Source organism: Mastomys coucha, unplaced genomic scaffold, assembly GCF_008632895.1.
Source record: "Mastomys coucha isolate ucsf_1 unplaced genomic scaffold, UCSF_Mcou_1 pScaffold1, whole genome shotgun sequence".
NCBI lineage: Eukaryota > Metazoa > Chordata > Mammalia > Rodentia > Muridae > Mastomys > Mastomys coucha.
Genome location: NW_022196891.1, coordinates 41,260,550 through 41,273,466, shown reverse-complemented (window position 1 = coordinate 41,273,466; position 12,917 = coordinate 41,260,550). Strand labels below are relative to the sequence as shown.

The window sequence follows — 12,917 nt, the reverse complement described above, 5'->3', positions numbered from 1 at the left end:
AACAAGGCAGCCAGGCTAATAGAACATATCTCACATGCAGCCAGCAGCTTTGGGGATATCCCCCTCTCTCGTTGTTCATGACCCTCATGAAGGCCAAGCTGCACACTGTTACATGTGTGGGTAGTACTAGGTCCAGTTCGTATATGTTCTTTGGTTGGTAGTTCGGATGCTAAGAGCCCCAAGAGTCCAGGTTAGTTGACTCTGTTGGTCTTTCCATGGAGTTCCTATCCCGTTCAGGGCCCTCAGTCCTTCTTCCTATTCTTCCATAAGAGTCCCCCAACTCCATCCACTGTTTAGTTGTGGGTGTCTGTATTTGTCTGAGTCAGCTGCTGGGTGGAGCCTCTCAGAGGACAACATGTTTCCTGTCTGTAAGCATAGCAGAGTATCATTAATAGTGTTGGGGATTTGTGCTTGCCCATAGTATGGGTCTCAAGTTGCACAGGCTAATGTAATGATTGACCATTCCCTCAGTCTTTTTTCCCTTCCCCATGCCTGCATTACTAATAGACAGGATAAATTTTGGGTTGAAAGTTTCTGGGTGGGTTGGTGTCTCTATCACTCCACTGAGGTTCCTGTCTGGAAACAGAAGGTGTCCTCTTCAAGTTCCATATCTCCAAGGCCACCTCCATTGATTCTTGAGCACCTCCATGTCCCAGACCATGCCTCCTCCTGGAGAAGCCTCCCATCTCCTCCCCTCCCCCCAGTCAGTTGCAGATTTTCATTCATTTTCATGGCCATCTAGCCATTTCTCTGTCCTTCCCCATGTCTGACCCTGAACCCCCCCATTCTCTGACCAATCATCCCTCCCTCCCAGTTTCCTCCCTTCATCTGCCCCTTATGACTATTTTATTCCACCTTCTAAGTGAGATTCAAGCTTCCTGTTTTGTGCCTTCTTTCTTGTTTAGCATCTTTAGGTCTGTGGAGTGTAACAGGATGCCTGTGTTTTATGGCTAATATCTACTTATATAAGTGAGTACATACCAAGCATGTTCTTTAGGGACTGGATTACCTCACTTTGGATGATATTCTCAAGTTCTAGCCATTTGCCTGCAAAATTCATTGTCTTGGTTTTTAATAGCTGAATAGAAATGTACCACATTTTCTTTATCCATTCTTCAGTTGAGGTTGTTTCCAGTATCTGGATAGAATAAATATTTTTTAAAAAATAAATAAATAAATACTGTCTTTCAAGTTGCTTCTGTTTGCTGACCTGTGAACACCTCTGCTTTTCTTCTCATGTCATGTGTTGGGAAATATGATATCCCATTAAAACCCCCCAAAATTACTAATGTTTTCCTAGCAAAGTTTTCAATTTACTAAGACATAGTGATACTATGCTGGCTTCATGACTACCTGAATTTAATTTGCCAAGCACATTTATATTGATTCAAACAAAAAATAAGGCTAAAGGAAATCAAAATAAATCCAGTGTGAGGAAAGCATGTCAAAAGTGATATTAGCCAGAGATTTACTGTGCTTTAGAGAACGACTTGGGAAATAGTTTTAGTGCAAAAGGCTAGTTGGTAAAAGCGTTCAGATAAGACAAGTAAGAGTTTATAAAATGTGACTCTGAGAAACTAACAGTCTCACAATCTGTTTTCCTATAAAGTATCAGCTTATAGAAACAAGAAATTCAGTCTTAACTAGAAGTTAATCAGAGCAGGGTAAGAAAAAGAAACTAGATTCTTATCTTGCTCAGTTGCAATTTACTGAGCTCAATCAAGTTCACCATCTTGCAGACATCTGTGTTTGAAAAATATGAAATCTATCAGCAGATTTCCTCATTTAGAAGATAAGTTACAAAAAAGCAAGTCCAGATGCTCAGTCTTTTCATTCATAAATGATGTAAAATAGACAGGAATATCCTTGCCAGCTTGCCCACAGTGAATCATTGCAGTTTTGTTAACACGGTTGCAAATACACTCTTGGGAATACTATCAGTAGCACCGAAGATGCTGGAAGATTCTTCTAATGTCTGGGACACAGACAATGAGTGGAAACAGTCAGGACGCAAGGAGCCATAAAGGACGATCACTTTAACAGAATGACTATTCTAAACAAAAAGTATATATCAGAGTCCCCTTCACTTCCTGTGTTTACATTCAGGATCCATTCTTTCACAATCGTGATATGTGTAATAGGTATCTACCTACTGAAGACTCTCTCTGTCTAGGACTATCTTCTGTACTTTCCTGTGAGTGCCAAACACAGCAAAGGAGGCAAGAAGTGGAGGTCGGATTTGCAGTTGAAATCGTGTGTGGCTTCATTCCCCATGCTTTCAAAGCCAATCATTCCCATGTGGGTTCCTTCTGTGCACTCCTTTCTGATGCCACTTCCCAAGGTGATCACTTGATGAAATATCACTCTCCTCTACTGTATACACTTTAAATACTCAGGGACAGACACGGTCTTGCTTTTTGTTTGTAGTACCTTGCATGCATTCCATTGTAAAAATGTAATTAAATGTATTGCTTAAAATGATTAAAATTTCTGTGTCCAACTCTTCCAGTATTGGTACATTTTTATTTCTAATACAACTTCACACTCATAATTTTTAATTCCTACAAGATTTGTATGATAATACAAAGATTTATCACCAGGGTATTCAATGTCATGATTGCCAAAATCATTCAACGAAGTTCATACTAATGCTATAGAGTGAGTTAGAATTCTTTGAACAAAACAGTAAAATCAGTTAAGGAAAGATTAAAATTTTCCTCATTTTTTTTCATCAAGAACTATATCCATTCTTAAAGTTCTGATACTATGCTGGAAAAGGAGCTCATTTGTATTCGTTGCATGTTTGCCTTGCTCACATAAAGCCCTGCATTATCTGGATAATCAGCACTGCCTAAAACTCAGTGTGGTAGCATAAACCTGGAATCCAGGCTCATAGGAGGTAGAGGCAGGAGTATCAGAAATTCAAAATCATCCTCAGATACACAATAAATTCAAAATCAACCTTGTCTTCATGAGACCCTGTTGCTAAGTAGATATGTACATAAACTAGTATTTTGAGAGAAAAGAAGCCATACCATGTGATGTCGTGAGAGCAAATGCACATCACCATATATGCTAAAGCCCATATTATATGCCGCATGCACAGTGCATATGCTCCTGTCAACTATGTACTCTGGATGGCAATAAGATGTCAATGCATGTCTACTGATTATAGCAGAAAACAGGGTGGTAAAGTTGGGGAAGGAGAAAGGGAAGGGAAATTCTTCCCCTTTTCTTCAATTTTCCTGTGAGTCTAACACTGCTCTAAAAGTATAGATTAGAAAAATAAGCTCATTCCTTACCAAATAGAAAACACTAAGAAGAAATTATTACATTTTGGGGGACTCAAACCTGGTTATTTAAGGACAATTTCACAGAGGGAAAGGTTAACAGGAGAACTTATTTTTGTATATGAGCTTAACACGGCCAATATAATTATAAATAATTCTACTGTAGTAAAAATATGTTTGAAGTATTAATGCAGTTCCTTAAAACAGAAGAGGGAAATATTCTTTTCCTTTGGAACACAGCTTCTTCACGTGGTGTTAATAGGGCACTTTTTATAAAGAACTATTTTATATAACTTCCTGTGCCATGAAAAAAAAATGTGAATTAAAATTACTTTGAGATTCATCTTACCACAAACAGTCTAGCTATTATCAAGAAACAATGTGATTTAAAAAAAAAATACTAGAGAAGATGTGGGGAAGAGATGACCTCTTATTGTTGATGGAAGAATAAATGAGTGAACTCATTTCTGGAAGTTAAAATAAATAAAATAAAATAAAATAAAATAAAATAAAATAAAATAAAATAGACCTAACATTAGGTACATCTGTCTCATTCCTAACCATGTAGGCAGAGGATTCTGAGTCAGCACACCACAGAGAGAGTTGCACATACATTTATTGACACAGTATTCAAAATAGCTAAGAAATGGAAGCAACCTAGGTGACCAAAAACAGGTGAATTAAACATTACATACATACACACACACACACACACACACACACACACACACACACACACACTGAAGTTTAGTGAGCCATAAAGAAAATAAAACATGGTGTGTGAAGGAAAAGTTGCCAGCGCTGGAAACCATAGGTAAACAAAAATGCATAGACTCAGGAAGACAAAGAATGGATTTTTTTTCTCACATGCTGAGTTGGAGTGGGGAGGAGGGAGGCAGGGTCCAGAGATAGAAAAGGAGCCCTCCTGAAATCTCAGTGAGGACAGAGAAAAAGCAATAGAACGCACTTGACTTAAAAGTAGAAGCAAGGTTCTTGGGAGAAAGCCTATGATGCACAAAGGAAGAAGGGACAGTGTATATGTGGAATGGCAGAATAAGACCTGTTGCTTTTATATAATTTTAGTAAAATTAACCACATAAAAACTAATTGTTCTTATCTAAAATGGGCTTTGGATCTGCAAAATGCTAAAAATCTAACATATCCCAAACATGCGGTGTCCTATACTCCACCACTACTGCTACTGACTGTTCAGATGCTCGTGACATCCAAAGGAACAGTTCCTACAGTCTTTAGAATTGCCAGGGCGTTTGGATAACAAGTGATCATGGTTCATTAAAATAGCCTTTAACAGTTATCCACAGGAGTGAGAGGTTTTCAATAAACAAACATGAGAAACGGTGAAGATTTTAACAGGAAAGTAAGTCTGAGCTGGACCACAGGAAGTAAACAAACACCCATCTTTACGTCATCTGTCATAGCCCTATCGGTTTTGTTTGGGTCACTTTCAAAGTGGCCAGCTCATCTCACTACTTCTCTTTCTTACATGAATCATGTTATCTGTTAAAAATCAGATGATACCAGTGTGTGAAACAGTCATTCATAACCATAGTGAATGTTGTAATATTATAAATATTTACTGCAGGGTTTATGTATCATGCTGATTTTTTAAAAAAGGAAGTAGAAAAATTAATATGCCTCTCTTTTTTTAAGTCAACTTTACCTAATTCCACCAAAAGTCTCTTTGATAAAGGCAAAATTCAATCTGCCCAAAGTAAAATTGGACATCCTATTAAATGCCATAACATACATCTTGTACAAACTCTGTAAGATGTTATATTGCATTAATACCTCTGCTCTGACACATGATTCTTATCAATGAGTAATGATTTTTGTAATGTAATCATCTCAATTAAAGCTAGATTTTGCATCTCTGGAGATATTGCCAAAAAATTCAATTATTATATCCTAACTAGTACAAATGATTGACTTATCCAAACAAACTCTGAATTTACTTTGAGTTTTCCCTCAGATACTATGTTTCTAAATATTGGTATCTTTATTATTACATAACGTCTGTATGTTAGGTACACTTTTATTCACATTTTCTTTAATTTTACCATGCCATCTAATTATTGAATACAATTACAACTTGACACATCACTTATATTCTAATTATAAAAGTAACATTAAAAACAGAATGTTCAATATGAACTAACTAGTACCCTCAGAGCTCCCAGGGACTCAACCACCAACCAAGAACTATACGTGGTGGGACTGATTGTTCTGGCAGCATGTGTATGGTAGAGGATTGCAAAGCCAATCATCAATGGGAGGAGAGGTCTTTGGCCCTATGAAGATTCTGTGCCCCAGTGTAGGGGAATGCCAGGGCCAATAAGTGGGAGAGGGTGGGGTGGCAAACATGGAGAGGGGGGAGGCAACAGGGGTTTGTTCTTGTTGTTTTTGTTTGTTTGTCTGTTTGTTTGTTTGTTTGTTTTTTGGAGGGGAAACTGGGAAAGGAGAAAGCATATGACATGTAAATAAAGAAAATATCTAATAAAAATTAAAAAAAAAATAAAAAAACCAGAGTGCTCCTTAAGGTCGTCTTATGTATCACTGGTAGAGTATTTTGTACACACCTTGGAAAATTGTAACAAGAATGCTCCCTGTGATGGAAATGGTGGGTGAGATTCCAGACACCACAAGGTGAGGACAGACTCCCATAGGTCTCTTTCTTAGCAGACAGATGCAGAGTAGTGAGATCAAAAAAAGTTAATCTTACACTGCTTCATATGGATGGCAGTAGTGAAGAACTCTTAGAATATTGTGAAGAGACTAGAAGGAACTAGAGGAGGGGAACTGTAATCAGAGTGTATTGTATGACAAAGAAATCTATTTTTAACTTTTAAGAAAGGAGAAAAAAACGTAGTGATCAGATGATTTAACAGTCAAGAACTACCTCAGCATTAACTGGGGGATGGGGGGTATGACTCTACTGTTGAATTTCTGCACAATACAGCAGATGTAACAAATGCAACATTGATCAGAACATACAGTTTTCAGGGGAGAAAAAAACAAGCATTAACTCAAACTAAAGGCTGACACTGCTGTTGCTCCAGAGATGTATATGCCTCTCTCTGTGTCTCTCTCTGTCTCTCTGTCTCTCTGTCTCTTTCTCTGTCTCTCTCTGTCTCTCTGTCTCTGTCTCTTTCTCTCTCTCTTTGTCTCTCTCTCTCTCTCTCTCTCTCTCTCTCTCTCTCTCTCTCTCTCTCTCTCTCTCTCTCTCTCTCTCTCTCTCTCTCTCTCTCTCTGTGTGTGTGTGTGTGTGCATGTTTCTGCATAATTTCGTTCCTGCCTTCCTAATCAAATGACCTGCTCTCATTCGGTTGGGTTTCAACCACAAGACATCACTGTACACTTTTTTCTTCAAGATACATGTCACAACACACTAAGAAACGAGGAACTTCCGTGCCTGTGGTAACATCACTTGATAAACAGACTCCCTGAACAGCGAGTGCCTGTCTGTCTTACGCTATATAAAGCAGCACTCGGTAGACTAACAGACACTCAGTCGTCGTGAGAAGACCATGAGAGCTGCAGCCATCTCCATGCCAAGGTTGGACAAAATGCCAGGAATGTTCTTCTCTGCTAACCCAAAGGATTCGAACGAACATAGCCATTCTCTTCTAGATGACAAAAAGCAGAAAAAGAAGCCAAAGACTTTGTAAGTTCCTTCAGTGTTGCTCTTCTATTATCTTTTATGGACAAAGGAGTAGGAGTGAATGGACTTGAATGCTGGCATTTACTTTATGTAGAGCAGAGCAATTATTTTTTGTGACTTTTAAGTGAGATTCAGTTTTATTGGAAAATAAATCATGTTACAAGAAAGTCTGGGGAAATCTTTCTGGACTTTTACTCATAAAAATGAACTCTATTTTAATATAACAAAATACTGTATTAGCTATTCTTATTATTAGCTTCTTCCTCAGATATGTTTGCTTCATGTTCTTTTCATAGATAAGGAGATCTCTTCTAGAGAATTATGAATTTTTGGTGTCTTTTGTAGTGGAATGGACGTGAAAGCATACCTGAGATCTATGATCCCACATCTGGAATCTGGGATGAAATCTTCCAAGTCCAAAGACATGTATGTACTGAATAAATTGAAATATTATAAGTGTCTGAGCATCCTAGAAGTTAGCTGTTGTCTTTGCATGACAGTGATACTTCATGCTTCTAGGCATGGCAGCTTATTTATGTAATTCCAGTACTTGAGAGATTGAGACAGGGGTATGGGCAGGGGGCTTGAGTGAATGTTCTTTAAAAAGGCATATAAAAATACTGCATGAAATGGACTTCATTTCTTTTATACCTAACAAGACAAACAAGATTAGAGCACATTAGAGCCAATGGACATTAATTATTAATATGTCCACATCAATTTTCTATTTGTGTTTTTCTGTTTTATCTACTTAGAGTTTAACTGTCTTGACAGATTTTTTTCTTAACTATGGCAACTAAAAGGAACTCTACACATCAAATTAATAATAGAAACCATAAGAAAGAATTTTAGTTATCAATACATAGTAGCCATTATTATATTAATTGGGATTTCATAAACTAGTTTGTTAATTTAGGTTATTTTGTTAATTGTAGACTTTCTGCTGAAGATGTAGTGCAGTGGTCTCAGTCTCTGGAAAAACTCCTTGCCAACCAGAGTAAGTATTCCTAGCTATTCATTGTTTGGGGGTCAGCTTGATAACTTAATAGATTGGATGGATGATTAATGGATGTTATCAAAGGAAGAAAAGAGTATGCAAAAACAAAGTATTTTAGTTCTTCTTGAGTCATTAGTAATTTCATCACAATATGACTCAGTAAGTTAGCACTAGATTTTTTATCACTGTCCTTTAGACAAGTCTGCCAAAACAGCTACATGTTTTCTTGCATTCAAGAACAAAATTGAAATTATGCTGGGTTGCTGGAGAGATGGATGGTTGGCTAAGATTGTTTGTTGCTCTTAAAGATGACTATTTCCCTGTATACCAGATGACTGGTCTCACAGCCATCAACCTGTAACTCCTGTGCCCACGTCTGGCCCCTATGGGCACCCAGCTACAGGCATTTCTCATGGAGAGGGGAAAGGAGGAAGACACACATATACACATAAAAAATAACAAGCTTTCAAAATTAAAATAAAGGTGAATAAAAGTACATTGCACAGTTTCAAAGTTTTAAAAGCCAAGTAAATATCACATCACTTGAATTGCTATTTTGAAAGGTACTTAAAATGTACTTTGTACCATTTTTGTACCATTGGGCATAAAGAGTAGGATTCATTTATTTAATTAGTAGTCTATCATCCACATAACTATTAACTCATGTGTCCACCTTGTGTGGAAGTTATTTTAAAAATAGCAAGGATTCAAATGCAAATACACAGTCTATTACTTCATTAAAGATGCTTGGATATACCAGATAAACACTGCAAGACTTACTCTACAATTAAGCTGAGTAAATGCATATAAATCTCAATGACACTAGCAAATATAATCAGTGTGCCAAACATACAAGTGACAAGCTATCCTAACATTATCTAACTACCATGGTTTGGATGAGGAAATTACACTTTTAATTATCAAATGATGTTAACACCCTAAATCATTAGCATTTCCCCTGCAGAAATGACTCTACACTCTTGCTCACATGTTGGTGCCTGTAAGTAATGGCATTGTTCTAGAACCAGCAGAGCTCAGAGTCACTTTAAATACAAGAGGAAGCAAAGTACATTTATGTGAACACGCAAATCATTATAGGACAGTGGACAAATGTGTTTGGTGCCATATTCCACACCTAACAGTCTCTAAGTTTGCCTCTCTGTAAGTCATGGCACAGCTGTTTTAGCAGTAACCATCTCGCACTTTTGTGCATATAGTAATAATATAACTTTGCTTATAAATCTCTTCGAAAGCGTATTCGTTTACTGACTTAAATTTCTCAATCTCTTATTTTAGCTGGTCAAAATGTCTTTGGAAAATTCCTAAAGTCTGAATTCAGTGAAGAGAATATTGAATTCTGGTTGGCTTGTGAAGATTATAAGAAAACAGAGGCTGATCTTTTGCATAACAAAGCAGAGAATATATACAAAGCATTTGTGCATTCAGATGCCGTGAAACAAGTGAGTATTAAAGCCACTGGAAAGGGGAAAACATTTGGAATGTAAATAATAAAATATCCAATAAAAAAACTTAAAATTAAAAAAATAGAAAAAAATTAAAGATAAAGTCATTGTCATTTGTATCAGTGTATGTCAATTTTACCTACCTACAGAAATAGTTTAGGATGAAATCTGTGGTATCATAGTTTGGCATATATACAAATATATTCATTTGTCCATCAGTGCTGTATTCCCTGCATTTATAAAGACAGCAGGAAAGAGACAAAAGATTGTGCAAAACTGTCCAAGCTGATAGGGTGGAGAATGGAATGCAGTATAGCAGGCCAGATTTGTATGTCAAAGAACTCAGACAACTCAGAGAAGGATAAAATACAGATCCTATAACACACACAATCAAAGTAACAAAAACATGTACAGCTACTAAACAGTGCTGATCTTCCAGGAAAACATTCCCAGTCAGTAAACCTAAAATGCCTATGACATTCTATTGTGATGGACTATTTTCCGGGGATATTTAATTTTTCATGTCTATTTATTTTCTTTCCCCCAATTACACCTTAAGCAGATGCAGAAAGAAAAATCTCTTTTTGTTGCATTTCTCTGTAGCCTGTACACCTAATATGGGTCTGGTTTAGAACAGTAATTCAGAAAATAATTGAACTGATTTAAATAAGAATGTGAACCATTTTAAGATGATTCTGAAACACTAATAGTATAATAAAATTTATCATAAACTGCAAGTGCACATTAATCAAGAAATTATTCTTTTCAGATCAATATTGACTTTCATACTCGAGAATCGACAGCCAAGAAGATTAAAACACCAACTCCCACATCCTTTGATGAAGCACAAAAAGTCATATATACACTTATGGAAAAGGATTCTTATCCCAGGTTTCTGAAATCAAATATTTACTTAAATCTTCTAAATGACCTTCAGGAGAATACCTTAAAGTGAGTGGTTCCTGGCTGACAGGAATTAAAAGATGGTATCAAGGACGGAAGGAATGTGCCAGTGAGACTGCCTGCAGGACCAGCCTGACCTGCTTGGGTGACTCAGCAGGCCCAGTGGAAGTACAGATGACTCAGAATAGATTAACACAAGGTCTCCAGGTAGAGACTTGAAGAAACACCAGCAAGAAGAAGATGGCAAAGCAAATGGAAGGATGTATTGTGGTATTGTCACAAAATACAATGGGACTCTGTTAAAACAAAACTCCAAACTGGGAAGGTCAGCTGACTCGGGCATCACAGAAACTGTGAATAATTTGTATGAGACGGATTACTATGTGCTATAGACTTCAAGGACACCAGATGTGTATGCTACATGCTGTTGTGTAGAATGTGTTGAACTCTTGCAATCTCCTGCCCATGGGTAATCAATCCAAAAGTATATATCACCAATAACAGTTGCTGTTATTAACATGAAGAATTTTTTATTTGTTTATTTAATTGTACTCGGCTTGGAGTTGAGGAAGACATTTACATATTTAACCTAACTATTTTTTAACCTAAGAAGTTATAACACATTTGTAAATTAAATTATCATGATATCAATAATAAATGTGGACATTATATTAAAATATATAAAGAAATATTTTCAATTTTATTGCTATTTTGATTCTGGCATTTTTTTACTCTGATTAAAAAAAATTGAATGTGGTTACTGCACATGTTAAACTTGATGAGGGAAACCTCATGATGTCTCAACTTAACACAAAGAGTTATAGGTACCTAAAGAAAGCTAAAAGTGAAAGAAATACAGGATAGGGCAGGATAGTCTATAGATGAACACAGCAGGGAAGAACACAGCAACTGGTTATCCAATACCAAAGGACCAAAGGATCAGCCCTGAAAACATACATACAAGCACCGTTATACAGACTGAGCATGTTGGGTTGACCTAAGTTTGGAATGTGTATATATGCACATTTATGTGTGTAACAACAATTAATGAAAAAGAATGACATTAGTTTGAGATAGAGTAAGGGGACTATATCAGAGATTTGAGAGAGGGACAGCAGACTATTTTATTTCTATTGTAATTTTAAAAAAATAAAAAAAGTAAAATTTGAAGTAAGAGACTTGTACTTGCTACTGTCTATTCAGTATATAACGCTACTATCAAATTAATACTATATTTTCTCCATTATGTTAAACAAAATTCACCAGTTTTCTTTCTGCTATACAAGCTCTTTGATTCAAGTTTCAAATTGATGAGAAATGGTGGCATCTTTGAAAGGGGAAGGAAAAGCTATTTAAGATTCAGGTTTATTTTCTCGTGTAATATTCACAGCAATGCTATGAAAACTAAAACTTAGAAAGATTGAATTCTCTTAAAATTGCCATAGATGCTAAAACACACCCTTATCTATCTGGCCCCATCGCAGACTGATTGCATGGGAATCTGAAACTATTATAGTATGGGAATCTGTATTTCAAAGGATACATCAAGTATTTCTGAAGGTGACTTGATTACCTGGGGTTGGGAACCTAGAGATTAATGAGCAGTCATGGTTCTAAAGATTGATCATGATTAGGCCTACATAGTCTTTGCACCTTCTACAGTGAAACACTGCCACCCACTGACGAGAGGTGTTCCCTAAGCCACTGAAGGCTTTTGCAATGATCCAAATGTCCTCTAAGTAAAAAATTGAGACCCTTCTGAAAGTAAAGTGCCTACAGAGCACCTACACATGTGGGGTGGGAAGAATAGGTCAGCTATTTCTAGAACCTGTACAGTTGTATATCCTCATACACCTGGCCTAGACATAATTTTCAACAGTCAGTCATCTACAGACCAGAAGGAATTTCTGTACATTTTTTTTTCACTTCAAGCACTCAGGCACCAGGGAACAGTAATGGTGAGGAACAATATATATATATCAGATTTGAAAAGATTTTTAAATTTCTGTTGGACTGAATCCAAATTGCTCCTTCGTAGGGCTGTGTTCCATTCTGTTGCTGGCCATAGGGTATGAAAAACTTGGAAAATCCATGTTATCATTATCTCTAGTCATACCAACACAAATTTCATTCATCTTCCTTCTACTGTCTGTGATTGACATAGTACATCTCATTTTAAAATTTTTAATTTTTTTTCTTTTTTGAAGATTTCGCATGAGTATTGTATTTACATCATTCTTACATCTCTCTCAAATTCCTTCTGTATTCCCTCTTTCTCAAATTCATGACATTTTATGTACACTCACTACATGCTCTTGTTCCTTTGCAGTTTTACAGAATTCTTACTGTTTACAGTCTATTATCTGTCATCTTCTAAACAGACACACACATCCCCTTTTAAAGTATAGACTTGTACTTTTTGTTTCCTGTAACATCAGATGAAACCCAACAATTAAAATCCTCCCCAATGGTGCCCTTCACTGTGAACTTCCATGATCCCTTTATGTATTCTTCCTAGTTCAATATCACACTAGATCATCCACCTAAAAGTCTTGGGATGTGCATGACTAAAAATTTACTTTGCT

General features: G+C 36.5%; 1 protein-coding gene across 1 annotated transcript; it reads left to right on the top strand.

Moving 5' to 3' along the window:
• Nucleotides 1-6,664: 6,664 nt before the first annotated feature.
• Rgs1 (regulator of G protein signaling 1) lies at nt 6,665-11,506 on the top strand. The gene is made up of 5 exons (XM_031341844.1): nt 6,665-6,972; nt 7,315-7,395; nt 7,905-7,966; nt 9,263-9,426; nt 10,199-11,506. The coding sequence occupies exons 1-5, from the start codon at nt 6,836-6,838 to the stop codon at nt 10,382-10,384; spliced, it is 630 nt and encodes a 209-aa protein (XP_031197704.1). The 5' UTR covers nt 6,665-6,835; the 3' UTR covers nt 10,385-11,506.
• Nucleotides 11,507-12,917: the final 1,411 nt, after the last annotated feature.